Below are 25,673 nucleotides of genomic sequence, written 5' to 3'. Positions count from 1 at the left end.
AGATGTATGAAATATAGCTATTCAGCAACCAGTGTCCAGTATGATTTTTAAAAACTATGTCAATTTATTTTTACTGGAAAAAAAACTTTCTTTGGTTGATATTTACCGATACAAACTGGGAAAAAAATGCCTAATAATATTCCAGAATTATTCCTAGTTGTTATCAAGACAAATATTTGATTATGGCATTTAGATGAATGGATTGATAGATAATAAAACATGGATACACATGCAATAAGACTTGAAACTGTATGGATTGCATGAAAGGGGGAAATGTTGCATAGACCAATGGTTTCCTAGTGGCAAAACTGTCCCCATATAGATTGTTTGTCATCACTGAGTAAATATGAACATTTTTTTAGAAAAAATAATTTGAACAGGTAATTTTACCTATAGCCATATTGTACTGTACTTGGCTTCTCTTAAGTCCTCAATTGTACCTATACCCGTTCTTCCTCCACACGAGGGTTCATCAGTAGGTAACAGAACAGCTGCTTCCTATCTAATAATTCAGAGAATATCTTCACACATTACACAGCAACAAGCAAGTTTCCACCAAGTACAAGCTCAACAGAAAAGCCATAGGTAATATCAGCTTTTGGTTTAAGGTATCTTATATGTCATATACAGTAGATGTAAAAAGCCTGCACACCCTTGTTAAAATGCCACGTTTTTGAAATGTAAAAAGAAAATCAGACCAAGAGAAATCACTTCAGAATTTTTTTCATTTTTAATAAAAGATATAAGCTGTACAAGTCAACTGAAAAACACACTGGAATCTCTTAGAAGGGAAAAACTAACAATAAAAACATACAATAACATGGCTGAATAAGTGTTATGACATTATTTTCATCAGACGATTGGTGCTGATCGATCATTGGTCACGGTTGGACGTAGCTTGACAGTGGCAAATGGGTTGGTACCTCTAAATGGATGAAAACGAAATGAAATGAAAGAGTTCAATCATTGGAACAGAAGATAATGTCGTATCTTCAAGTTGTCAAGTTTGAAAAATGCTGCACTGAAGTGTAAGAAATGTATCAGTGACCCAGTCCTCTGGGAGATCCCTGTGGCATTAAAGCCAGCTGGCTGTAAAATGCTCATAACTGCTCACTGTTTTTCTTGTGCATATTTAGAGTAAAATAACAGAGTTGAAAGGGACCTTGGACGTCTTCTAGTCCAACCCCCTGCTCAAGCAGGACCTTATGCTATTTCAGGCAAACGTTGTCTTAAAAACTTCCAGGGATGGAGCCCCTATAACTCCTGAAGGCAAGCCATTCCACCAGTGATGGGATTAAAATTGTTTTACCACTGGCTCAGTGGGCGTGGCTTGGTGGGCGTGTTTTGCCTAATGCCGGTGCGCAGCTTTCCTCACACCAGCTGAGACCTGCAGCGCCAATCAGCTGAGAGGTTAAAGAAGAGAAAAGTGCAGGGGCAGCTAGGAGGGCCGATCCTGCGCTTTTCACTTCTTTTTCCTCTCAGCTGATTGTGGAGGATTTTTTCCCTCCTGTCAGCTGATTGTCGGCTTTTTCTTTTTTCTTTTAGTACCAGTTTGAACTTGTCCAAACCGGTAGCATACCACCACTGCATTCCACTGATTAATTGTTCTCACTGATAGGAAATTTATCCTTATTTCTAGGTTGTATCTCTCTTGGTTAAGCTTCCATCTGCTATCTGTTGTTTTGCCTTCAGGTGCTTTGGAGAATAGATTGACCCCCCTCTTCTTTGTGGCAGCCTCTCTGCTATCGTGTCAACCATCTCCTTTTAACACCCTGAAGTTCTCAGATTAGGGAATGATCTAGCAGCAGCCTCTCAAGTCATATAATAAATGACAGTTGTTTAGAAAACAGGGGAAAGTGATTCTGCTCATTTAAAAAAAAATCCCACAACATAAAATTATAGCACACATATACAAAACAATGGTACATTTGATCTTGCCTATTCTTTCAAGGGAGTGAAAAACATGAGATGTAAATATTTTACAATGCAATCCTACAGCCATGGTACGGTACCCTTCATCTAGCAGCTTCCAAGAGAGTGAACAAAAATAATAATTATGCCAAGAAGCATTAATATCACAAGCAAAACCACAGCCTTAATAGGACAGAAGATAAAAATATACAGCAGGCTAAACCATTTAACCTGATTTAAAGAAACTAACTTTTTTTAAAAAAAAACCTTAATCCAATCCAAAAAAGCTGAAAGTGGCTAGGAGACTTATGTTTAAAGAGGGTGATCCCTAAATTAAATATAAAGCTAATTGGTTTGCTGCAGGGCACTTTCATTTTAGAAGGAACTTGGAGATGATCTTCAGTGGAACAGGATGAAGAGGGTGATACAGGGAGAGGGGCTCCATGAAGGAATTGGATCTTATGGAAAGTTAAGAGTGATAGTGTTATAAGGCTGGGACACAGCCAGCTCTCTCATTAGGTAGGTTAAGGAAGCTATTTCAATCAGCAGGATATATAGGTGCTTCCAGCTACCAATGAGCTAGACAGCCGCAAGGTGGCAGAAGAGAATTGCAGAAAAAGTTGGCTTCATTCTAATAGCCATCCAGATTTTAGCACTCCAGAGCAGGCGACCCTTACTTAAAAGACACAATTTTTGTGAGATTTTTATTTAAAATGTTGTTGCTAGATGAAGGGAGAAAGACATGTAGGAATTTTAATTTTATTTTTTATCTCTTGGCTGCTTCAGATCAAAACCCCATCTTTTGCTTCACTTTTAAATAGCAGAATGGCTTGGGCCTGTCAAGCACTGAAATAATTCATAGAAACTAACATAAAATTACTTTGCAAAATGAAGCTATGGTTTTTTTTTTTTTTATTAAATGGACATTGGTGCAATTTGGGCGACCTGAACAAGTCTTCTGCATGTATACTCTACCTCTCCATTCCTCCCTTTTTGAAACAAGCCAAGATATTAAACTGACTTTAAATTATCTAAATAAATGATAATTTAGAATGATCTAAATCCTGGTTTACTTCAAAGTGATTGCATTGGCAATAGTATGAAGGCAGAAATTGTAGCCATCATCAAACAAACATAAAAAGTGTATCTAGAAAGATGGTTTTTGTTATTTCGGAGTCTTAATAAAAGACTCAAGAAAAAATGGATAGCTTTGATTCAAGCTCAAATTTAAAGAAAATGTACCTGGGGAAGAGCTCTGGGGGATGATCCCATCTTGCTGGCTTCTGCAATAAATCAAAAGCATGTTAAAGCTGGAAGGAAATCCCCTTATAAATATTCAGAAAGGAAAAAGGCATGAACACAGCAAATAAATACACGCATATGACTCCAGAACTGTTTTTCTACGAGGCCAGTCTATTTTTGGCTCAAGGAATCCGCAATAGGACTTTGTCCCTGGCATGATTTAATCATGCACTTTACTCAAGCCCTCTTCATTCCCAGATGTCTGGCAAATGAACACCCCACCTCTGCTTCCTTTCACCGTATGCAGGTACAGGTAGTCCAGAGATACATCCCCAGTCCACCTTAAGCCCCAGCGGTAGGACCATATGACCTTTCTCAAGTAGAAAGGTGATCATTCTCATCTTTAGAAAGATGTGGAGCATTTTTTAAAGGAAGGAGGAAACTGGTCTTTAAATTTTCTAAGGCCACTTCTGTACCATTGTGGCTTGCATTCCTAAATCAGTGAAAAACAGTTTTGAAGATTGTTCTCAGTTTCCTTCAGAAGTAGTGAATTACAATCCTGCCCAAAGCTGCTGGAGGTTCTAGAGGAATAACATTTTCCCCACACTATGGAAGAAGGAAATAAAATGAATTGCTTGGACTCACATATCCCTGCCCGATCCATGTGCAAAAACAAATGAAAAACCCAGCTGTTCTTACAACGGGAAGGAGCCTTTCTCCTTGAAAGATGTGAAGACAGGAGGATGGGACATAATAAAGCAGGAATTTCTGGACTGTGTGCAAAGTTTGTATGGGCTCAGCATTTTTAAAATGACAGATTGAATTAAGGATGGTTTCACATATGATACAGATGAGCCAGAAATATTGGCTTTTCGTACAGAGAGATTTGGTTATTGTGAGCAACTTCCTTCTTGTTTCACTTTGTTGAGATGCATATACACACTTCAAAAAACACTCACTGCACCCAAGGATATGTTCACATGAACAGCACTGGATACTTCGGCAACGGCTATTCCAATGTGTGCACTGGAGATTTTGGGCTTCTTTCAATTTTATACAATATACATAATGTATGTAATGTAATATTTTTGGTGCTTTTTGTGCTTTAGTATGTTATGGGCCATTCCAGAAGAATGGGTGACTTTTTAATCAAGATTGCTCCTCCGTGGGGGACTGCTCTCCAAGTCTTTCCAGCTTTGCCGTTGGCATGTCTTTTAATAGATATACTGGATAAAGAAATATAAATCCTCTTTTCAGAACTTGCAAAGTTTTAAAATGTATTTGCTGTGATGTTTGCTGTGATGAGCAGAAAAGATGACATTTTCGTTTTTCAGAAAAATGCACCTCTCTATGGAGTGTTCACATATGTTAAAGATGGAAACAGAAAACTTGGGTGTGTTCCTCCCCACCATACATGTTAGGTGAAGTTATCTGAAGAAATCACAGAATTCTTTTAATGAGCAGATGAGCATATTCGTGGGGTCAAATTGCACGTCTAAATGCATCACTTCAGATCCATGGATCAGTGTTGAATTCTAAACAGCAGCTGTGAAGATGGTGCAACCATGATGGGTGAGGCGTGGCCTTCCTTGTGATCCCAAGAAAAATTACCTACAAAAGCACTTTCAAGTCCTGGAGAAAAGCACAATGTGGGCAATACAAACTCCTCTTTTAAAGGAAAAAGTGAATCTCCAGACTGTGAGGAGCCAGGATGCATTTTAAGATCACATCCTAGGTGGAGTGGAGTTGCCTGTTTACAAAGTAGCCGTCAGTTGGGTCAGTCATAAACTGTTTTCCAGAAGGAAAAGCACTGAGGATGCTTCCTGTCAATATCTCAGTGTTTCTCAGCTTTGGCAATTTGAAGATATATGGACTCCAATTCCCAGAATACTGGGAGTTGAAATCTCTACATCTTCAAGCTGCCTAAGCTGAGAAATATTACTCTAGACCACCAACAAACTTTCTACTCTCTGTGGCTTTCAGAAACAAAGGAGTGTCAAATAGGTAATTCAAATGTCCTCATGCCAGAGTTAAAGAACATTGGAGCACATTTTTAAACCCTTCATGTGAACACAGCCTAATTCTCAATCCACAGCAAACAATAACAACCTGTTTTTCACTTCTAGAGGCAGGTACCGCCATAATACTAGCATTCTTTTATAAATCAAACCCCTTTGGAAGAGGTACTCCAAAGTGCCCAACCCAGAAAGAAAGCCAAGGAAGGCATCTCCCCAGCTGACCCATTCCCATCATCACCATCCCAGTCCATGTTCACCACTCAAGGGTCCTACTGTTAGCAGAAAGAGCTGCTGCCCCGGAGCCACCAGAAATCAGGCTGGGATGTCATGGAGAAGAGGAGAGAACTGAAGGGACCCTAAGAAGGGAAAGAGAAGTGACTGAGACTCTCCTGGTGGGGCAGAAGAGCAGAGGACCAAAATTGATAGGGATGAGGCGGGACTGGGGAGAAGCAAAGGAGGACAGGTTGTTATGCTCTACACAAAAAAGAAAGGAGAATGACAGCTCCAAAAAAAGATTGAAAACTTCCTCATAGTAGGGACTGTAAATCAATACATCAAGAGGAATTGGAGAAGTTGTGGGAGACTATGGTGAGACTATGACAGACAGAGTTCACTGGGTATGAAAAGGGAAATTCCTTAACCATCTGGGGTCAAACTAGGTGTGATTTTGGGAACACAACTAACACACAAGATTTGTCCCTTTATGGAAACAGCTGCTTTAAGGGAGCGATTTTCATTTTAGGTCGCAGCAAGGAGTAACTAATGAACTCTACCTTCCTATCTCATGCAAGCCTGCTACATCTTGTGGGAAGGGTATGTGGTGGTGGGGGGTCTTCTCCCTGCAAGTACTAATTGTGTTTTCAATAAATGCCTATATTTATTGTCTTCAGTGCAATGGGCATTTTATGCAATGGGTCCAATAAAAAGTTCATATTAAAGTATTATTTTAAGGCAGTTGCTCTCTTTGCCTCAATTGGTGGGGTTCACAATCTAATTGGCTACCATATAATGTATCCCATAGCGGTATCCCTCCCAAGCCTGATATTCAGTTTAATTGCAGGTATGCAACTGAGGTAACACTATTTTACAATCTTTGGGATATGATCAAGCATAACTTGCTGCACCCTCAAACTCTGGAAGTACCTTATCCTGAACTGGATGCTTACGTTACTGTCCCACTTTCACTCCAGGGCAGACTGGCATGCCACGTACAGTAGATGAGTAACTATTTTTGTACACCAAACTCTACTAAATGTGCAACTATATCCTTTGATACATGGCCTAATTGCTATTTGTGCACCTCTAATCTCTAATAAGAAACATCTAACATCTCCAATAAGAAAACTAATATGGTATGATCAGGAGATGTTAGATCTACTTTACCCACCAGCTTCTTCCTGTAGGTGAACACAAGGAAGGGCCACTAAAAACATTTCCTATCATAAGCTGTTTATCCCCAGTGGGGGAGAACATTCTTGGTCACAAGGTCTGCCTCATAATCAACATCAAGCTACCTGCAGAGGTATTTGCTGCTGGAGGGAGAAGTAAACAATAGGAGGCTAATTTTTACAATATAGTGGTTGCCAAAAAATGCCTACTCCTACTTAGACCAATTCAAAAATGTTGCCCAGACTCTGTTTGCTTTTATACTTTTGTGCTCTAATTAAAAAAAAATATGGGTGACCATATGATTGTCCTTATTTACAATGCAACTGCGGCTAAATTGGTTCTAGCACATTTTTAGTAAACATAGGAAATCATATGATCTGAATGCAAGCCAAACCTTCTACTGTACCAAACAATGTAAGAAAGGCATCTATAGAATAATGTTCTCCAACCTGGTGTTGGGGCCCAAACTACCAGAGTTTCCAACCAGGACTACATTCCTAAGGCTGTGTTGAGGATGTCTGCTGCAAGCAATCATCCATCCAAATTTACTGATCTGTGAATAAATCTGGAATCCTGAAAAGATCTTCAAATACTACTAATTAATATACAACTTTACCTTGGTCCCCATGCTGGGAGTTGCAGAATTAGATATGCTGTTTGGAAGGGTGCCTGCTCCCACCGAAGATGGAGAAGAAACTGGAGACTGAGGCCTACTGGATTTCGGCCAATAATTATCTGGTGCTGAAGCAGTAGATTGACCTAGAAGATTGTCCACACTACGACTGCTTCTCAGAGGGAAACCTCTAAGAAAGAAAGAAGAAAAACGGTGACCAGGAAATTCAAACCCTTTCCAGTTTACCCCCTTTCCCACACTACACTTTAGCCAAGATTTGAAGCTTACAGTCTTGTCTCATTCTAGAGTGAATGTCAGTTTGAATTTGCACAGGCTGGCATCTGAAATGGGCTTGGTTACAAATTCCATTTTGTGTCAACTCAACACAATGGAAACTTCAGACTGAAGCGGTACAGCAATACATGAGAGGAGATAAGATGGCTACACATTCAAGTTCATTAGCCAAGTTTTCTTAATCTAGAAATTAAATTAGCGTCTCCTAAACTTCATCACATACACAATTCAGGTTTGGAGCACTGTACCTGGGGGTTGACTCCTCCAAAGTCTTTACAAAAGCTTCAGGAAACCAGCCACTCCTGAAATCAAAGGCACAAGGCAGGAGTCACTTTTGATGTGGAACCAGGGAAAAATTTGGACATAAAGTTACATTTAATTAAAATTGAATTACAAAAACAAACTATATATATATTCTTCTTTATGTCTTATACAATGCTGAAATAGCAAATCCTGTATCACCTATATGATTTTTAAAGCAAAATTTTGATTTAGGCTTTTCTTAACAGAGGGCAAGAGGAATAACTTTTGAGCAAAGCTTTTGAAATTTTTTAATGATATAAAATTGCAGAATTTTTGAAAATATAATTTGAGTCACCATTGTTTTACATATAAAAACACTAATTGTTTTAATAAAGCAGAATAACAGAATAAGAGAATTGGAAGGGATCTTGGAGATCTCCACTGCTGAGGGCAGGAAATCCTATACCATTTCAGACAAATGGTTTCCCAATCTCTTCTGAAACCTTCCAGTGCTGGAGCATCCCCAGCTTCTGGAGGCAAGTCATTCCACTGATTAATTGTTCTAAATGTTAGGAAATTTATCCTTAGTTCTAGGTTGGTTCTCACCTTGATTAGTTTCCATCCCTTGCTTCCTGACCTGCCTAAAGGTGCCTTGGAGACTAGACTGAACCCCTCTTCTTTGTGGTAGCCCCTTAGATATTGGGACACTGCTATCACATCACCCCTGATCCTTCTATTCATTAAGGAACAAATAAAATAAAATAAAATTATATTTAATAATTTCAGCCTTCTGTCCCATTACCGATTATTGCATTATGGGAAGATCTGGGAGTTGCATCAAAGTTTACAGGTCCACCATCTGCCATCCGACCCCATTTGACAGAAATAAATCTGACTTACATTGATGTGCCTTCTAACTTGCCATACAGCCAGCCGTTTTGAGCTTCTGGTAGGAGGACAGTAACCACATCTCCAATGCCAAATGGCAAAAGAGTCTGGTTTGAACCCCTGACATGAGGCACAACTGCTTGCACTTTGAGCAGATGGCTGCTGTTCCCCTCTTTATTGCCAGCCTCTGCCCTCTGTGCTGCTTGTTCTCCGAAGGAGTTGGAGCGAGAAAGACCAGGAGAAGCAGAGCCTGTGACATATGAGAGACCAAAACTTTTCATGAACTTACACTGCTGTTCCAAGAGAGACCCAAACTCCATAATGATCGGTTCATAAGATGTGCCACCTGAGGCAAAACTGTCTGGAGTCTGTCCTCCTTACTTTCTCTCCCAGAAGTTAAATGAGTTCCATTTCTGTTAATGTCCAGGAAATTCTCAAGACTTGGTTATGCCAACAGACTTGGGGAATCTCAGAGAACCAGAGATATTTTAGGTGGCTCCCCTATTTTAAGTGATTTGTGGTTGTTATATTTACTCTCTCTTTACTCTCTTTGTAGTTTTTATACTCTATTTTTAAATGATAATGATTGTACATAATTTTATAATGATTGTTTTAATGATTGATTTTATATTGTTGCTTTATTTGATTATTGTGTGCCATCCAGAGTCATCTGGTAAGGGGTAACTACTGTATATAAATTTGATTAATAAGTACAATTCATTTGTTATAATTGCTTTCATTATATTCATTTTATGTAATCCCAAATTGCTTCATATGATCCTCACAATAATGCTTTAAAGTAATTTAAATCCCAACAGACTGGTTGAAATTAACAAAATGTCCATATTTCACTCACAACAGGGTTCTCTACCAAATGTGTCTTAGCAGAGATTCTCCATCTCTTAATCCCTACATTATCCCTGTACAATCTTACCAAGTGAAGGAGTTCTTGGCATTGTTTTCCTTTTTGTTTCTGGCTGAGAGGATGGCACCATCTGTCCAGTCTCCTGGGGGAAGCTCTGTCCTGCCATAATTGGACCAAAATCGTTTGGAAACCTTGGGAGCTAAACAAAAAGAAGGATGGCAAGAATGAATCCTTCAAGAAAAGTATTCAAGGAGGCAAGTTCCATTGAAGTGATTGAGATATTCTTATACCCAAAATTGCCATATCTTCTGTTGGTCCAGACTAGGAGGTTTAGGCCCACTATTTCCTTTATGTTCTTCAATTATTTTAAAGATATTTAAATTATAATTTAAAATTAAGTTATTGTTAATTAATTTAATTAATATATAATTTAAATTAAATTATGCACATATTTCTCAATTAGTGCTGGAAAAATAAATTCCCTATTTTTTCTAACAATTCTACAACTTAGACAAGTACCAAGATAGAAAATCAAGATGCAGAGTCATATACAGCAAGCAAGGTTTAGAAAGTGGACCAATGAGGAAACCGGATATAAACATTATTATTTCTTTTAGTACAGGAAACTCGTAACTCTTCTAGGATATGGCCAAATCTAGCACAGTATCACCAAGTGACAAACTACAAAAAGATTTTACTCACCCCTTTATTGCTACAGAAACAGTTGTTACTTGGTTGTCTAAGTATCATCTAAGTAAGATGACCTTATACAATACTTATAAATTTATGATTTAATAATTACCATGGTTATGTATACAAAAAGGTACTATAATCCACTTGTATGTCTAAAAGCTATATTTTTAAATTATATGTTTTTGGGAATGAACCAAGAAGCCCAGGAGCATGAATAGAATAGAATAGAATAGAATAGAATAGAATAGAATAGAATAGAATCAGGAACAGAACAGAACAGAACAGAACAGAATAGAATAGAATAGAATAGAATAGAATAGAATAGAATAGAATAGAATAGAATAGAATAGAATTTTTTATTGGCCAAGTGTGATTGGGAATCTGTCTTTGGTGCATATGCTCTCAGTGTATATAAAAAAAAAACATTCATCAAGAATCATAAGATACAACACTTGGTGATAGTCATAGGTTAACATTTCTATGTGTGCATTATGTACCTCTTTCCCTATTATATACCAATGAAAGAAACTATAATGATCATTAAAATGTATATGTGATTAGAGCAATGGGCATATAACTCTTGCCTAATTAGTTTCTCTACATATTTCTATCTCAATTGAATTCTTCTGCAACAATCTGAGTGGTTAAAAAAAATACTGAAAAGCAGGAAAAGTTTCATTTCTCACCACCATCCCCATTTGCTTTGTATCCAATATCCTACAAAAATAATCTAGTGTTAGTAGAGTTCAGTTTTTCAGATGTTGCAGAGTTACCAGTATTATTCTTAACCATTTTTGGTTGAGGCTGAGAAAAGCAATAATCTAAGAAAAGAACCTACAATTAGATATAGATTCTTCAGGAGAGCATAAAAGAAGTTTTAAAGCTGGCTCCCTCCTTGCTGGATAAGAGGTGCATCCATAACCCCCACCCTCAGAGAACCTTAGTGCCTTAGTTCCTTAGTACCTGACATCCTTTTCCCCTTGAATCAACTGTCAATCAACTTATACTTTCAGGAGGAAAGGAGCAAAAATTCTGAATATCTACACCAACCATAACTTTACTTATCATGCTTTCCCCAAACCATCATTTCTATTTTCTATATCTGAAACATTCAAAGCATTTATATTAATCCAGTGAACATTTGGTTACTAAGTTTGTCTTCTTTCAAAAACTTTTTAAAATATGCTAATAAAATTGCACATACTGTAATATCCTGAAGATTTTGATAGCTATAGCCATTTTTTTTAAGTCCGACCAATGCATGTCTCCAAATACAAAAGAGCTATACAATTCAGTTATCTTCCAAGATTATGATTCCTCGGCACTTCCACCACATGTGAATGTGCATAATTTCTATATCCAAAGGCCCCTGATTTCTGATTGGGTTCGCCATCTCTTCTATTTCATAACTCATGTTTCTCTCAGTCCCAGCCTAACCTGGCAATAAGTCTTCAAGTAGCGTTGTAGTACTATGAAAGCCGCCATGCAACTTTTTGCAGACATTGATGAACTTTTGCATCAGGAAATGAAGCAGATATAATTTCCCAAAACAATCTGCCTAACTGCACTCACAAAATGCATAAACATAGATATGCAGGATAAATTCAGAGATGCAAGACAGATGAGTGCTTGAAGTTCTTTTTGCCTTTCCTTAAGCTTTGGGTTCTTTTTGTTATTTATCATTTCACAGAAAGTGGGGAGAACAGTGACAAGCATCATATTTAAAAGAGAAAGAATGAGGACTGGTTGGCTGATTCTTCCATAGTTTCTCTGTCTTCTAGTGGCTAAATTGAACTGAGTATTAATTGGATGAGGGTGCTGTCTATGAATTGCAGCCATACTGGTACCTGGATTAAAAAAAGGTCCAGGTGTCTCCAAACTGCAGAAGGTGATGAGAATTGGAGTGAAAGTTGATGCACAAAAAGTTGAGATACAGAGTTTTGGGAATCCATATTGATGTGGTAGAGGAGACTGATCTCCACTCCTTGCTAATTCTATTCTAAAAGTCATTCATTTGAAACCTCCCCCCTTCCTGGAGCTTCTGTGTTCCTCCACTTTCTCTTACATTTTCAAGGTGAGTAGGAGTGAGGCGGCCAGAGGGGCGTCTCTGGCTGGGTGGGGAGTTGAGCACTTTCTGCACAGGATTGTGAGAGGCCTCCAATTCCTCTTTCCACAGTGGCGCCTTGTTCAGGATGATGGTCCGAGCCTTCAGAAGCAAATTAATTAAAGCATTAGTTCATCTGAAGAAAGGTAAGAGAAAGGAGTCACCAGCTGCACAGTTTTAGCAGGGCTAATAAAAAAAGAGATTTCATCCTCAATATTACTGTAAAAAGCTGTAGAAGATTTAAAATATTCCAAAATACTTTACTAAAAGAAAACACTTGAAATGCTCTCTTGTTCCCTTAAAGTGTGCAGAGGTTCTCCAGGAAGGAGTAAAGGGAGATTAAAAGGTTGAGGGTTATGGCCCTCTTGATTTATTTATTTTTTAATATGTCTGCAGACCCCTTTCAAAGTGCTCCAGTCTTGAGTGCCCCGGGGGACAGAATGGCAGATATAAATGCTCTCAAGTGTAAAAATAAATAATATTAGACAATCAAGAATGTTAACTTTGTGGTTTGTAGGCACTTTTAGTTTTATTTTGCACTACCAGTGTTTTTTTCCTTCTTTTCTTTGCAATTCATTTACCAGGATTCAAAAAAAATTGATGTTACACAGGTTGAAACTCAACAATTCTGGTAAGGAACAAGCACGAAAAAGGGGCTGGAACTTTTTTGGGGGAGGGGGAATTTTTTTTAAAAAGTCTGCACTATTTGGCCATGGGGTTCTCTCCTTCAGTTTTTAAATCTTAAGCCATTTCACTCTTCCCTGACATGTTTCAAAGAGAACTAGAAGGTCAGCATCATTTAAATAATATAGGCTTGGGGTTCTGTCCTGTTAAGGTATCATCATATCTTCATTCATGGTATAAACCAGGGGTGTCCAACCTTGGCAACTTTAAGACTTGTGGACTTCAACTCCCAGAATTCCTCAGCCAGCAAAGCTGGCTGAGGAATTCTGGGAGTTGAAGTCCACAAATCTTAAAGTTGCCAAGGTTGGACACCCCTGGTATAAACATTCCATGCTTGTATTTAACTTGTGGTGGTTGGCAGAGAGAAGTAAACAGCATATATTAAGATCCTTGCTCCTTCTGTCTCCCTACCAGAAAATACCATACCCAGAACCTTGTAAGATCAAAATAAAGGTATCTCACATAAAAACCAAGCTATGCCAATGCACATATTGGTCTCCATCTCTTCCCCATGTTACATTTGCCTCTCCCACTCCTCACTTTGTTGTAGAACTGGAGAAGAGTATTGGACAATAACTGGTGCTTCTCAGCCAGAAAGCGATAGCGGCGTTTCTCCTCCACCTCAGCAGCCTGTTGGCTTTCACTGGCAAAAACTTGCAGCTCACTACGCAAGTGAATTATGTTCTCCTGGAGGTAAGGAAAGAGTGGGTGGGGAGAAAAAAAATTCCTGTCAACTAGATTCTCCAATAGGGAAGGTCATCTCAGGATCCCAGATGTTGAGTTTTTAGAGTTGACTGGGCCTACACAGCAGTCATTGAATCATTGCAGTGCACGGTCCATTCCCTTCTGAGATACTTTATCCACCACCATCCCTCCTTTGGACTCAGATTTATTTATCTGATCACTGTCTAGGCGACAGCTCTTCTTCCTGTCTCCCAAGGTTATTCTCACAGTCCATTACATTGCCTGATGTTTGCTTCCTATGGAATAACTTTAGGATTACAGCATAGTAACATCCATAGTGAGTGTGTCCAAAGTCAAGATGATGATTATGAATAACACACCTGTAAAAGTGATAATACACTTGCGGTTGCCATTTTGATTTTTTTTTTTTTAAGCTCTCCTTGGATCCTCTGGTAGGAATTATGTATGACCCATCTTTGTGGGAAATTGGAGACAGGTTTAGACCAGTGGTGGGATTCAAAATTTTTTACTCCGGTTCTGTGGGTGTGGCTGGTGGGAGTGGCAGGGGAAGGATACTGTAAAATCTCCAGGAAGAGGTGGTATTTGCTGTTTCTCTGAACAACTCAAAATTTCCGCTACCGGTTCTCCAGAACTGGTCAGAACAACTCAAGGCAACTAACAAGATCCTTTATTTTTATTTTTTTTTATTTTGAAAAAGAAGAACTCTCAGGAAACAAATTTAGCTTTAAAAAAATCATTAAAGTTCCCTGTAAGGATACATCCATCCAGGACATTTTATGGATGTGGAGATTTAAACCAAAGTCTTTTCATTGTAATCCAACATTCCGGGATTACTCCACTGTTTTTCATCTCTAGTCTTCCTCCGCTTCCCACCAAACCCAGACAGCCTGCTGCCTACCTTCAGTTCCCAGACATTCTTATCTCGACGACCCTCCATTCTCCGCAGGTCCATCATGGATTTATCTATGCTGGCTACTCTATGCCGGTATTCCTTCTCATATTGTTGGCAACTATCCTGCAAGTGAACATGTTTAAAATAAATAAAATCTTTACTCTGAATTCAGGGGGGGAAATGAACAAGTTAATATAAATATGGTGGTAGCTACAAAGACTGTAGGTATGGCTAGTTAGATTTTCTGGGCATCTAACATCAAGTACCAGCCATTATGTACACAGCTGTGTGGTTCATGAACAATAAATTGTTTGCCCAGCCCAGCCCAACCATTAATATACTGTATATAGCACTTGTAAAAGACAAGCTTAATTCAAGGGACACAGCACCTACAGTGGTGGTTTAGTAGAGAATAAGGAGAGAAAGCTAAGAAGAAGCAGGCAAAGGATCAATCTGATTCTTACATTAATAAACTGTACATCCAGCTTGGTGTTTTTTTCCATGTGTTGCAACAAATCTACGTGGAAGGTCTCTGCCTATTCAAAAAAGAAGGCATTGTCAGAAATCATGTCTTACTCGTATAGTATACCTGAGCATTAAATGGGGATGAGATCATCATTCAATAGTAGAGGACATACTATATCTTTTGAATCAGGCATCTCCAGCTCCTTAATTAGAGTCATATAGCAAGCATCTTTCTGCCTAATATTAATCAAGGCATAGAACAGCAGCAACCCAGGAACCACATTTGCAATTATGATCAAATAGCATATGTAGGGCACTGAAAAATCTTTGACTAATGCTGCCTACAAAAACCAGCAGTGTTGCATATGAATGTTCTGGATGTTTTGAGCAATCATCTCTTAAATTGCCTGCAGCCTCCTTGGCTTCCTATTTTCCAGTTAAATTTCAAGGAAAGGTATGGAGGCAGGGGGATTCTCGGGGGCCTTTTTCAGTAATAGTGCTGTTATTACAATTCTGTTGTTTAGAGAGTTTTTTTCTTCATTTTGAAAAATATGGAGAAACCATTCAATTTTTCGTTTCAGTAGAGAAGAGGTCTCCAAACTTGGCAACTTTAAGACTTGTGGACTTCAACTCCCAGAATTCTCCAGCCAGCTATGATGTGGAGAATTCTGGGAGTTGAAGTCCTCAAGTCTTAAAGTAACCAAGTTTGAGGACTCCTGCAGTAGAGTATGTTGACTTACAAGGAAGTGTCTAAATTACAGATACTATCTTGTATAAAAAAACAAAAGTTTCCCCTGTCCAGTTGTGTCCAATTCCAGGGGCCGGTGCTTATCTCTGTTTCTTAGCCGAGGGAGCCAGTATTGTCCATGATCATGTGGCCATTATGACTAAAGCATGATGTGCACAGAATGCTACTTTGTCATTGCAGTGGTACCTATTTACCTACTCGCATTTGCATGTTTTCAAACTGTTAGGTTGGCAGGAGCTGATGCAAGAATGGGAGCTCACACTGTCACATGATGCTTGGGTCTTGAACTGCCAACCTTCCAGTTGACAAGCCTAGATTCTTAATCTTGCTGCCACTACCTAGCATAGAGTAACGTAAAACTGTACACTGTGATCAAAACATGTCAAACCTAACATATATACACACACACACACACACACACACACACACATGTGTGTGTGTGTGTATGTATATAGGTACACACACACACACATCACACATATACACACACGTTACTAGGGCTGGTAACCCAAGTGATACTTCTATCTTACCAAAATAGCAAGATGTGAAAACCTTGTTTGACCAGTGCTATAATGATGGGCCATTGTCTTTGGGCTTACCTAATGACAACCAAAACATACGGAATTTAAACTGTAAAAGAAGTGAATGCTAAACAGCATGGTGTAATGAATGAAATGAGACAAAAATAGATCTGTATTTGTAAAATCAAGAAAAGATTGGGGTATTGAATAGATTTGAATGGTGCTAGTCTATTTCGTGTTGATGAATGTCTCCAGTAAAGTGAAGGTTTAAGTTTAGTTACAGATGATACAGCTGTTTGTCAGAAACTAGGATGTGGCATCCATTTAGCCAGTGTTTTTCAATGTCAGCCACTTTCAGATACATCGGATTCAATTCCCAGAATTCTGAAAGTTGTTTGAGATTGAAAAAAGCTGATCTAAACTATTGTGGGTGCATATGAAATGGCAATATATAGGCAGGTGATTGTTAGACATTACTTCTTATTTACTTCCTCTTTTACTGTTTTGGGTTAGAGTTAGATGTTACACCCCAGTGAATGATGATAATAGAGTAATAAGAGATTAATCTTAGTGAGAACTGCAAAATTCTACATCCAAGGTAAAATATTATGTTAGATAATCAGTGTGTCAGACTGGCGGCCTGCAGGCCAAATTTGTCACATGCAGGCCACGCCAGATTTGTCACATGCAGGCCACGCCCAACTGAGCTCCAAGAAAGGGAAAACCATTGTGATACATTACATGACAGCAACGTGACACCGCAAGTTTGACACTCGTGCATTATATGAATAGGTGGTTGAGAATGAGTTGAGAGGGGCCATTTGAAGATGCAGAAATGAGCAAGAATGCAATTGTTCAGTATTTAAATCTGTTCAAATATGTGGCTTAAATATTATTCAGGCATACATATAACAAAGCAATAAATTCAAGAACATGATTGATTGGTTTACAATGATATAGGGGAGGAATTAGTGATGGATGCAAAATGAAAGGTTCTGAATAGCAAAGGGCCATTATTTACACAGTAATGTCAAGAATAGAAGTTGGGCAAAAATGGACATAGAAAAAAAGTGAAAGAAATAGGAGTGAAAATAGAACGTTTGCAAAAATTGAAAGTACAAATCATGTATGAAATAGCAGCAGATAATAAATGAATAATTATAATTAATAATTAATAAATTACTTTCCCAACAGATTGAAAGAAAAATGGTAAGAAAATATAATGGGGAAATTGCTTGTGATAGAATGAAAAGAATTACATTACAGAGAGCCACAGAAGCTATGCTAATAGGAAGTACAGAAAGATGATAAAACGATGGAGCGAGGTAGTGTAAATGCTAGTAAGGGAATGATTTCTGTCAAATTTATTTTATTTATTTAGCATATGGCATTTACAGAGGTCATGAAATCATTGATTGTAATCACTTATTTCTGTCAAATGAGAAATAGACAAAAGTAGCTGGGAGACAGCAAGGGAGAGAACATGCAGAATGATTTTGATGGAAATAATTTAAAAATATTACAGAAATGGGTGAAAAAAAGGACTAAACAAGGAGCCTTCAACAAAGGGAAGGGAATGAAGAATAGCAATGATGAAATGATTGGAATGAAACTGAAGCGACGGAACATTCAGTAGTTCAACACTGAGTGGTAAGTAATATAAGGATATGTGCATTTTCCTTGATTATTGACTGCATTTATGGACAAATGAGTAAGGAACACTTGCCGGGGTGTTAGAGGTATATTGGATGGAAACATGAATTTGAGAGTACTGTACTGTATTCAGGCAATGACATGTTGTTGGCTGAGAATCTCAGCATAACCATGTTCAGAACTTTGTGGAAATTAAAAAGCATAAATATATTTAATTAGGAATGTAAAGCATTTATTTTCTACCCTTCTTCATAAAAGGCTGCTAGACTGGCCTTTAAAATAATAAAGAAGAAGATAAGACTCAACCTTTCACACCTAATATTATTTCCTCTTTTTTTAAATTGTGTGTGTTGTATGTCTGTAAATTGTCAACCTTTGGCCATTAGTCATGCTAGATGGGGATTAAGTGATCTGAAATGCAACATATCTAGAGGCAAACAGGTTGAGAATACTGTACATAATGCAGGACACAGATATATGACCAAGCTACAATAGAGGTATACTACAACTGACAGAACTTTTTATCATCGTTCTCCTGACAAAGTAGCAATAGTAGCATATTAGTAGCATATCTCCAAGATACTTACAACTATTTCCAAGTTGCGGTTCAGGTGCATTTGGGTTTCCGACATCTGTATCAAAATTTCACCTTTAGGAGGTAAAGAAACACCATTTAATTACTTTTCTTCTGGCAATGGCTGGGAATTCTAAAAGATGTAGCACTTCCAAACACATCCAACATTATTGTTCATCAAGAATTGTGATTTTTGAGCATATGGGGGGAGGAAATTGGAAAAGTGGTATTATTCCAGATGTCAAGGAATGATCATCAGAATATGTGTGATGTGTTTGGAAAAAAGCAATACTGTACTTTCCACTAATGAAAGGATGCAGCAATGTGGCTATGATACTTACAATAATATCTCGCATTATTTATATTATAGTAGTGAATTCATTGTTAAACCAACTATTAAAAAATGTTTTTTTCTGTATTTTTGTTTTCTCCTTTTAATGGTTTGAAAATTTTAAATGTTTTTAAGATTAAAGATTGTTTTGTTGCAAAGATATACATATTAAATAATAATTGTAAAAGAAGTTGTAAAAATAATTGTAAAAATATTACTAATCTGATCTGCATTACCTGAACAAGAGGTAAATTATCTAGATTTCATGCTTCTCCAAATGTCATAATAGCAATAGCACTTAGATTTACAGCCCTCTCTAAGCAGTTTACAGAGTCAGCATAGTGCCCCCAACAATCTGGGTCCTCATTTTATCAACTTCGGAAGGATGGAAGGCTGAGTCAACCTTGAGCTGGTCAAAATCGGATTTCTGGCAGTGAGCAGTAAATTAACCTACAGTACTGCATTCTTACCATTATGCCACAACGGCTCGCGCAGTTCTCAATTCAAAGTACACATCTGAATGCATTTGACCACAGATTTTAAGAAAAATAATTAAAAATGAATAAAAATTAAGAAATAAAATAGATTATGTGTATTTTGTCAGACAAGTTTTTTTTAAAAATAGGGACTTTAAAAACTTGCACATGAAAGCAGAACTGAGTCAGATGACTATGTTTGAACTGGTCCAAAATAGAAAGTAAATTCATCAGCCTATACAAATTCATAACTATGTTTTTACTTATACCTATCATCTTGTAAGCAATTGACAAAAATAAATAAAAATAAACAAGTTCGCATTCTAGCTCAGCTACACAGTCCTTGCATAAGACTGAATTATATCAGTTTGAAACATGAGTGTACTGTGAAAAGGATGGATCAATGTCTAGATATAAACTCACAAAATATCTTTGCATGCTGAACCCAGTGGAATGATGAGCAAGCATAGTATAATTTAGCCCCTTATATTGCATAGTAATTTATGTTGTTGTTGTTGTTGTTGTTGTTGTTGTTGTTGTTGTTACCAAGTGACAATTGTATATCATCTCAGGGAAACCCATATCTTACCCAGAATTTGTGAAGTAGAACTCTGAAGAGCTTGTTCTCCAATCTTCTGAACTGCTGTAAAATATACATCTGCAGCCTCAGATAATGCTGCAGGATTTTTTTAAAAGAAGAAAATTAGAATGCATTTCTGGCTGAGAATTTTCTTTCTCTTTTTAAAATTTATTTTTCTAAGAATTGTTCTTCAATTATTAAAACATTTTTACATAATTCATTCCTTGGGTTTTCCTCTGCCAAAGATTCATGTCAGCTCCCAAACTGCCTCTCTGCAAATCTTTTACAGTTTGTGTTGGGCAAAGAAAAGAATAGGACTGCTTGGAGTTTCCATTTGTTTCATGTTATCCACAAGTGGAGCATTGAAAGCTGTGCATTTCTTATACGTGTTATACAGTATGCACAGTACTGATTGTGGTGCATCTATTATACAGATGGATTTGTCTGCACACTGGTATTCTTCTCTATCAATGAATGGTGAGAAAGATCACCTTCTTTCTCAAGTATGTATGAAATTCTACCAAATTAAACACGAGCTAATGCAGTTGTTATTTGCTACATTATGTCTGCCCAACTCCAAATGATTATGGATAACTTATTTTATTTTAAAAACCGGAAACAATAAGAAATAAGGAAACAAAATCATGCAAGTGAAAAAGAGAGGACGTTATATGATATATAGCATCAAAAAATAATAACTTAATGGGCTATCAAGCCTATTCCAGGTCCAAAAACAACCAGTTTTTCAAGGAATCTTGGATATCAGCAAGGTGTACATGTGCTACACTGTCAGAAAGAATGGTCCAGACTGTAAGCAAGTAGACATATACCTAGCTGTGTTACTTACCATAAAAAGCCTGCAGATACTTGTTGCCCAGATATATCAGCTTCTCCAAAGCTGGATTAAACTGTTCCAGGATGCTCTGTTATCCATCCAGATGAAGAAAAAAATAAATAATAAAATCTTACATACAGCATCTGGGTCTCTTTTAAAAAAAAACTTACTGTAGCTATCTATATTCTAGACAATCAATCAAGTGGGCCATCCATAAGGTTTAAAAGTATGTTATGCTGAAAATACCTTAACCATAGTTACTGGCCGAAATTTGGAAGACAATTGGTGCCAGACAATATAAAGTGGTGTTATGGACCCAATGTTGGGACCCAATGTTAACAGTGAGCAAAATGAGGGTAGATACAACACTTTCTTCCCTTCCCCCTCCCCCAGAGTTAATCAAGGTCATTAATTATGCTTAGTTAGCTATCTTCCATGGGTAGTAGTATGTATCATCTAGTAACATTTATGTTTGGATGCGTTTTTCCCTTAAGGATTGTTTATTGCATTAATATGATCCCATTTTACACCATCTTTCTCCAACTTTGGTGATCTTCCCTTCACCTAGGAACTTTTTACTGTCTCAGCCATCCTGGATCAGGCTATTCTTCAGCAGCCAGAACTGCCTAAATACAACTTAGTTTGCCAACCATCTTCTATTCTGCTTTTCCAACTCCAACGCAAATTCTTCTTCCTGCAAATTCCATAGCCAAATTCCTTTCTCACACACACACACCAAACAAGAGTCTCTCTCTATATGTGGAGGGGAAAAAACACAACTTCATCATTTATTCTTCTTACCTTCCAAGTTGCTATCTTCCATATGCTGTGGCCATTATCTGAAGGGCCCATAGCTATTGACCTCTGCTGTCCCGTGTGGCTTTTGTCAATTGAAGCTTGTACATAACACTTTTGTACACTTTCTAGTCTAAAAGGTATAGCTTAGGTTGTCAGTCACAGTTATACCTCTCCATGTGCATATTCTGCCGAATGGTAACAATAGTACGAGTAGGTTTGGGTAGAGTTAACCATGTTGGATAAACACTGCCTTGTTAGGTTTACTTAGATAAGTATTATAAATCAATGAGCTTGCTGTTGAGTAAGTGTGCAAAAGATGTCAACCTTTGTGTGTGCTGGACAGCCAACTATAGTTTCAATTTCATCTAGCAGTTAGTTTTCACTGCATATTGGATTACCTTCTTGTTACTTCTGAGTTGAACCTTTTGGCCTCTCAATAGTTTTTCAGCTTAGCTAGGCCAAGCATGAGGTTAAACCAGATGTCATCCAAGATTTACATTCTATAATTCTATGAAATGCAAAACTTTGGGGGAATCAAAGAATGGAAAAAATGGAAGTCACATGCTTATTACAATCCCAGTTGGGAACAACCTACTAATTTCTACGTTTTGCCCGTTTTGCCCTTACCTTCAACTATTTCATTTCATTCCTAATGCTCTTCAAACTTGTCAGTTGGTCCAAAATCAATATCCCTGCTTTCATCCAATTTTTCTACATCACTATTTTCCCTCAATTTTAAATGTTGAATTTCCCTGTAAAGTCAATTTAGCATTCAAAAAAGATCAAATCTATTTTTATGAGATGTTCCATTCCATAGCTTTCTAACAGATACAATTATTTCCAGAGATACTAGAGTTCTGTTGTATTTGGATCCTAATTCTTTCCATCCAACTAAAGGTGCTATATATGCATATTACAAAATTGCCCAAATCAGAAAATTAAAACTAATTTATAAGGGTATGTATATCATTTATACAAAATACAATAGGCTAAAAGATATGGTATACATGTGTATTAGAAATGAATGTGTGTGTGTGTATATAAAATGTATGTTTGTGTGTGTCTGTATGTTTGCATTAAATAATTATATAGAGAGTTGTAACTGTTTACTGGATCATATTATACTTAATATTTTGGCTTTTTTCTATTGTATTTTTCATTTATTTTTGAGCACTCGTTATGCATTTTTATTTTATATTTTTGGATTTCGTACCTTTTGTTTTTCTTTTCCTATTATTTTAAAAAGCAACAAAAATATTTTTAAAATACAAAAGGTCCTACCACGATATATGAATCTGGTCTTTATTGGGAACAATGGTGCCTCTACTACAAATGGCTGCACGATCTGATAATATAAAACAAACTATCTGGGTACAAACACAATTGTGGCATGTAATGTGAATAAATTATTTCCGTACTTTTAAATGTGTAATTAAAGCAGACTGAGATTCAAAAAATTAGGTTCCTTGGTTAGTCTAAGTATCTCACAACTTAAAACAGAGATTATTAAGTTATTCAAGTTTTTAAAGCTATAGCACTTAGAAGCTATACTATTAAGTAATCTGGACCACAGGTTTTAGTAATCAAACAGTTTTCCTCCATTTATATTTTAACAACTTCTTTCTACTTCCATTTTGTCTCCTGCAGAATCCATTATTAAGGAAAGTCCTCTAAAACCACGGTTTTCTTGGCCAATCAAGAAAGGCTGTTACAATCTAGGGAACAAAGAAAACTAAGTCTCACCTTATAAATAGTGATTGTCGATCTGTAGGATTGCTCCATCCTCAAATATTTTAAGACCCAAGAACCCCTTCTCCGGGAATGGAAGTGAGAAGATATGCTGGCTTGCTTTGAAGAAGAAGAACACCACTGCCAGAGAGTTTAATAATTAATTCTCATATTGTGCTGTTGGAACTTGATCTTTAGGTGTAATCAGATATCAGGTTGGGCGGAATCTTGTGACAGTTATGGGGATCATATGATCTTTACTCTTAATTATGTATTGCAGTTTCCATATATGGTTCTTTGTGGAACATTGCTCCATCAAACTATCTTGACTGAAATAATTATGATGAGTTGAGCACCTTGAACAACTTATCTCCAGTTTGGCTTACAGGGCTTTTTCCACTTCTGCCTAACCAGGCAATACACACACAGGTTGTATCCTTTTTTTCTGCTATGTCTTCATGACATGTTCTTTATATCACCTTCAGTCCATGAGTGGAACAAGCTTATTGCCCTTAGTTGTCCCAGGGTTAAAGTAATGTTTTCCCTTTTATTCTAATACCACCACTTGGTCGGCCATGGATAGAAATATAAAGTTGGATATCATCAGCATATGTCACTCCATGGCTTCACGTAGATGTTAAACGGGAGTGAAAAGACTGCCAAGCTCTATGAAACTCCATAAAAAGGGACCATGATTAGACCTTTCTCCCCTATCAATATTGACTGGAACAAGCCCCAAAGTAAGAGAACCGGTATAACATTATCTGCTTACTCTCAATCTCCAAGAAGACATTCCAAAGATACCATGATTAATGATATCAAAAGCCACTGAATGGTCAAGAAGAGCAAAGATTGGAGCACAAACACCATCCCACTTCCACCAATGTAATCAATGCCATTTTATCCTGTACCCAGGTCATAATCCCTACTGAAAGAAACCCAGATAATCCAATTTCCCCAAGGTTTCTGGAGCTGCCATATAACCATCATCTTTCCAACCCTCCCTATAAAGGGAAGGTTGGATATTAGCTGAAATTTGTTCAGCATGGTTGGGGCCAGCAAGTGGTTGACAAAATATCACCTTTGTAAGGGACAGAGGAATCACCCCTTTCAAAGAATTCACCATCATCAGAAACTAGCCACATGTCACCTCCCACAACATCTTAGCCAACTGGAAGGGACATGGATCTAAAATATAGGTACTTGAGTTTGTAGCCCCAAGGACCCTGTCTTTGTTATTAGGGCCAAATGGATCAAACTCTTCCCAGAGAACCAAGCCAGTCTAAGCCTTGATCACCTCCATAGGACCTGCAAGAGTTCAATTTGGAGTGAATCTAAGTGACTTTATCTGATAGGTGCCTAGTGTCTCCCCACAGCAAGTAAACCTCTGAGTCTTGTAAGAAGGGCTCAATTTACATTAACCAAAGCCACCAAGTGGTTACCCACAGACACATTCCAAGCAAACACAGGATCACAGCCTGAAACAAACACACACACCCCCTTATAAAGGCTCACCACTATTAATTATTAAGTACTGGTTGCCAGTGAAGTACGGCAGCCTTTCATAAAATCGCTCCCCATCTGCACAAACATACAGCAACTGAAGGAAAAACCTTACTAAGGGGAGGTCTAATTAGGTACAACTGGGTTGACACTAGGCTTTAGTAAGTAAAAGGGTTTTAGTTAATGCAGCTAGGTTGAGAGTTTTATAGAAAGCACATGCCACATTTGGCACAAAAGGGAACTACTTCATCCAACGACCAAGGAAAAAAATCAAGGATTTCTCTTTTAGATAAACACCATGCCCAAGTCATATAGAACAGTGTCACGTGTTACTTAGTTCCCTCTTTAGTTCCCATGTCATCAACGCGTGATTGGTATTGCTCCCCAATGAAAAGCAAGAACATAAGCTTCTTTCTGTTTTATAATGATCTAAATAAGGCCCTGCTGTAATAATATCGATGTAATATTGGCATAGCTTACAGTGGCATGAAGTTTTGTTATAGATATTAAATGCCTCCAAAATGGAAGAGGGCCAGCATCTTTAGCTCCTTTTGACTATGACTGTTCTGATCGCACCTGGTGGGATTTAGAAATATTCAGATATACTGCTTGTAGCTAATATAAAAAATGTTGAACGTTTATTTACTTCCACCAATCACCTCCTCCTTCTATCATTTACTCACTGAATGCAAAATGATACACATGCATTCACTCACTCACAGGGACTTATTTGGGGGTAACCCCCCCCCCCCACACACACACATCTTTCTTTAAGTTAAATACAGCAATTCTCACAGGACAAAATATTTTTTAAAAATTTCACTTATGCCATACAGAGCAGCCTTTCTCTGTCAGGTGACTTCCAGATATTGACTAAGAATTGCTAAAGTTGATCCTATGCATTTTGAATTTCCAGTTTT

The 25,673-nt window shown here is 37.6% G+C and overlaps 1 protein-coding gene across 2 annotated transcripts; it reads right to left on the bottom strand.

The window, feature by feature from the left end:
• Positions 1-711: 711 nt before the first annotated feature.
• Positions 712-23,394, bottom strand: BAIAP2L2 (BAR/IMD domain containing adaptor protein 2 like 2). 2 transcript variants are annotated; one of them, XM_026693248.2, is made up of 14 exons: positions 23,266-23,394; positions 20,737-20,812; positions 19,899-19,985; positions 18,516-18,577; positions 15,006-15,077; positions 14,548-14,664; positions 13,485-13,631; positions 12,222-12,362; positions 9,533-9,662; positions 8,611-8,848; positions 7,716-7,769; positions 7,177-7,363; positions 3,154-3,194; positions 712-925 (listed from the first exon to the last, which is right to left on the bottom strand). In XM_026693248.2, the coding sequence occupies exons 1-14, from the start codon at positions 23,302-23,304 to the stop codon at positions 853-855; spliced, it is 1,464 nt and encodes a 487-aa protein (XP_026549033.2). In that variant the 5' UTR covers positions 23,305-23,394; the 3' UTR covers positions 712-852. The 2 variants fall into 2 exon arrangements, with proteins under 2 accessions (XP_026549033.2, XP_087824449.1); XM_087968323.1 differs by lacking the exons at positions 712-925; positions 3,154-3,194 and adding an exon at positions 5,358-5,527.
• Positions 23,395-25,673: the final 2,279 nt, after the last annotated feature.

This window comes from Notechis scutatus, chromosome 6 (genome assembly GCF_049901735.1).
Source record: "Notechis scutatus isolate UNSWTSFEM ecotype Mainland chromosome 6, rNotScu1.2, whole genome shotgun sequence".
Taxonomy (NCBI): domain Eukaryota; kingdom Metazoa; phylum Chordata; class Lepidosauria; order Squamata; family Elapidae; genus Notechis; species Notechis scutatus.
The sequence above is the reverse complement of the archived record's forward strand: the minus strand, read 5'-3'. Positions and strand labels throughout refer to the sequence as shown.

Excerpts from the sequence above, each read along its gene's own strand:
- BAIAP2L2 (XM_026693248.2), bottom strand. The coding sequence starts at position 23,304 with ATGGAGCAATCCTACAGATCGACAATCACTATTTATAAG. Across the intron at positions 20,813-23,265 it reads CGACAATCACTATTTATAAG|AGCATCCTGGAACAGTTTAA; the intron begins GTGAGACTTAGT and ends GATGGATAACAG. Across the intron at positions 3,195-7,176 it reads CTCCCAGCATGGGGACCAAG|AAGCCAGCAAGATGGGATCA; the intron begins GTAAAGTTGTAT and ends GATTTATTGCAG.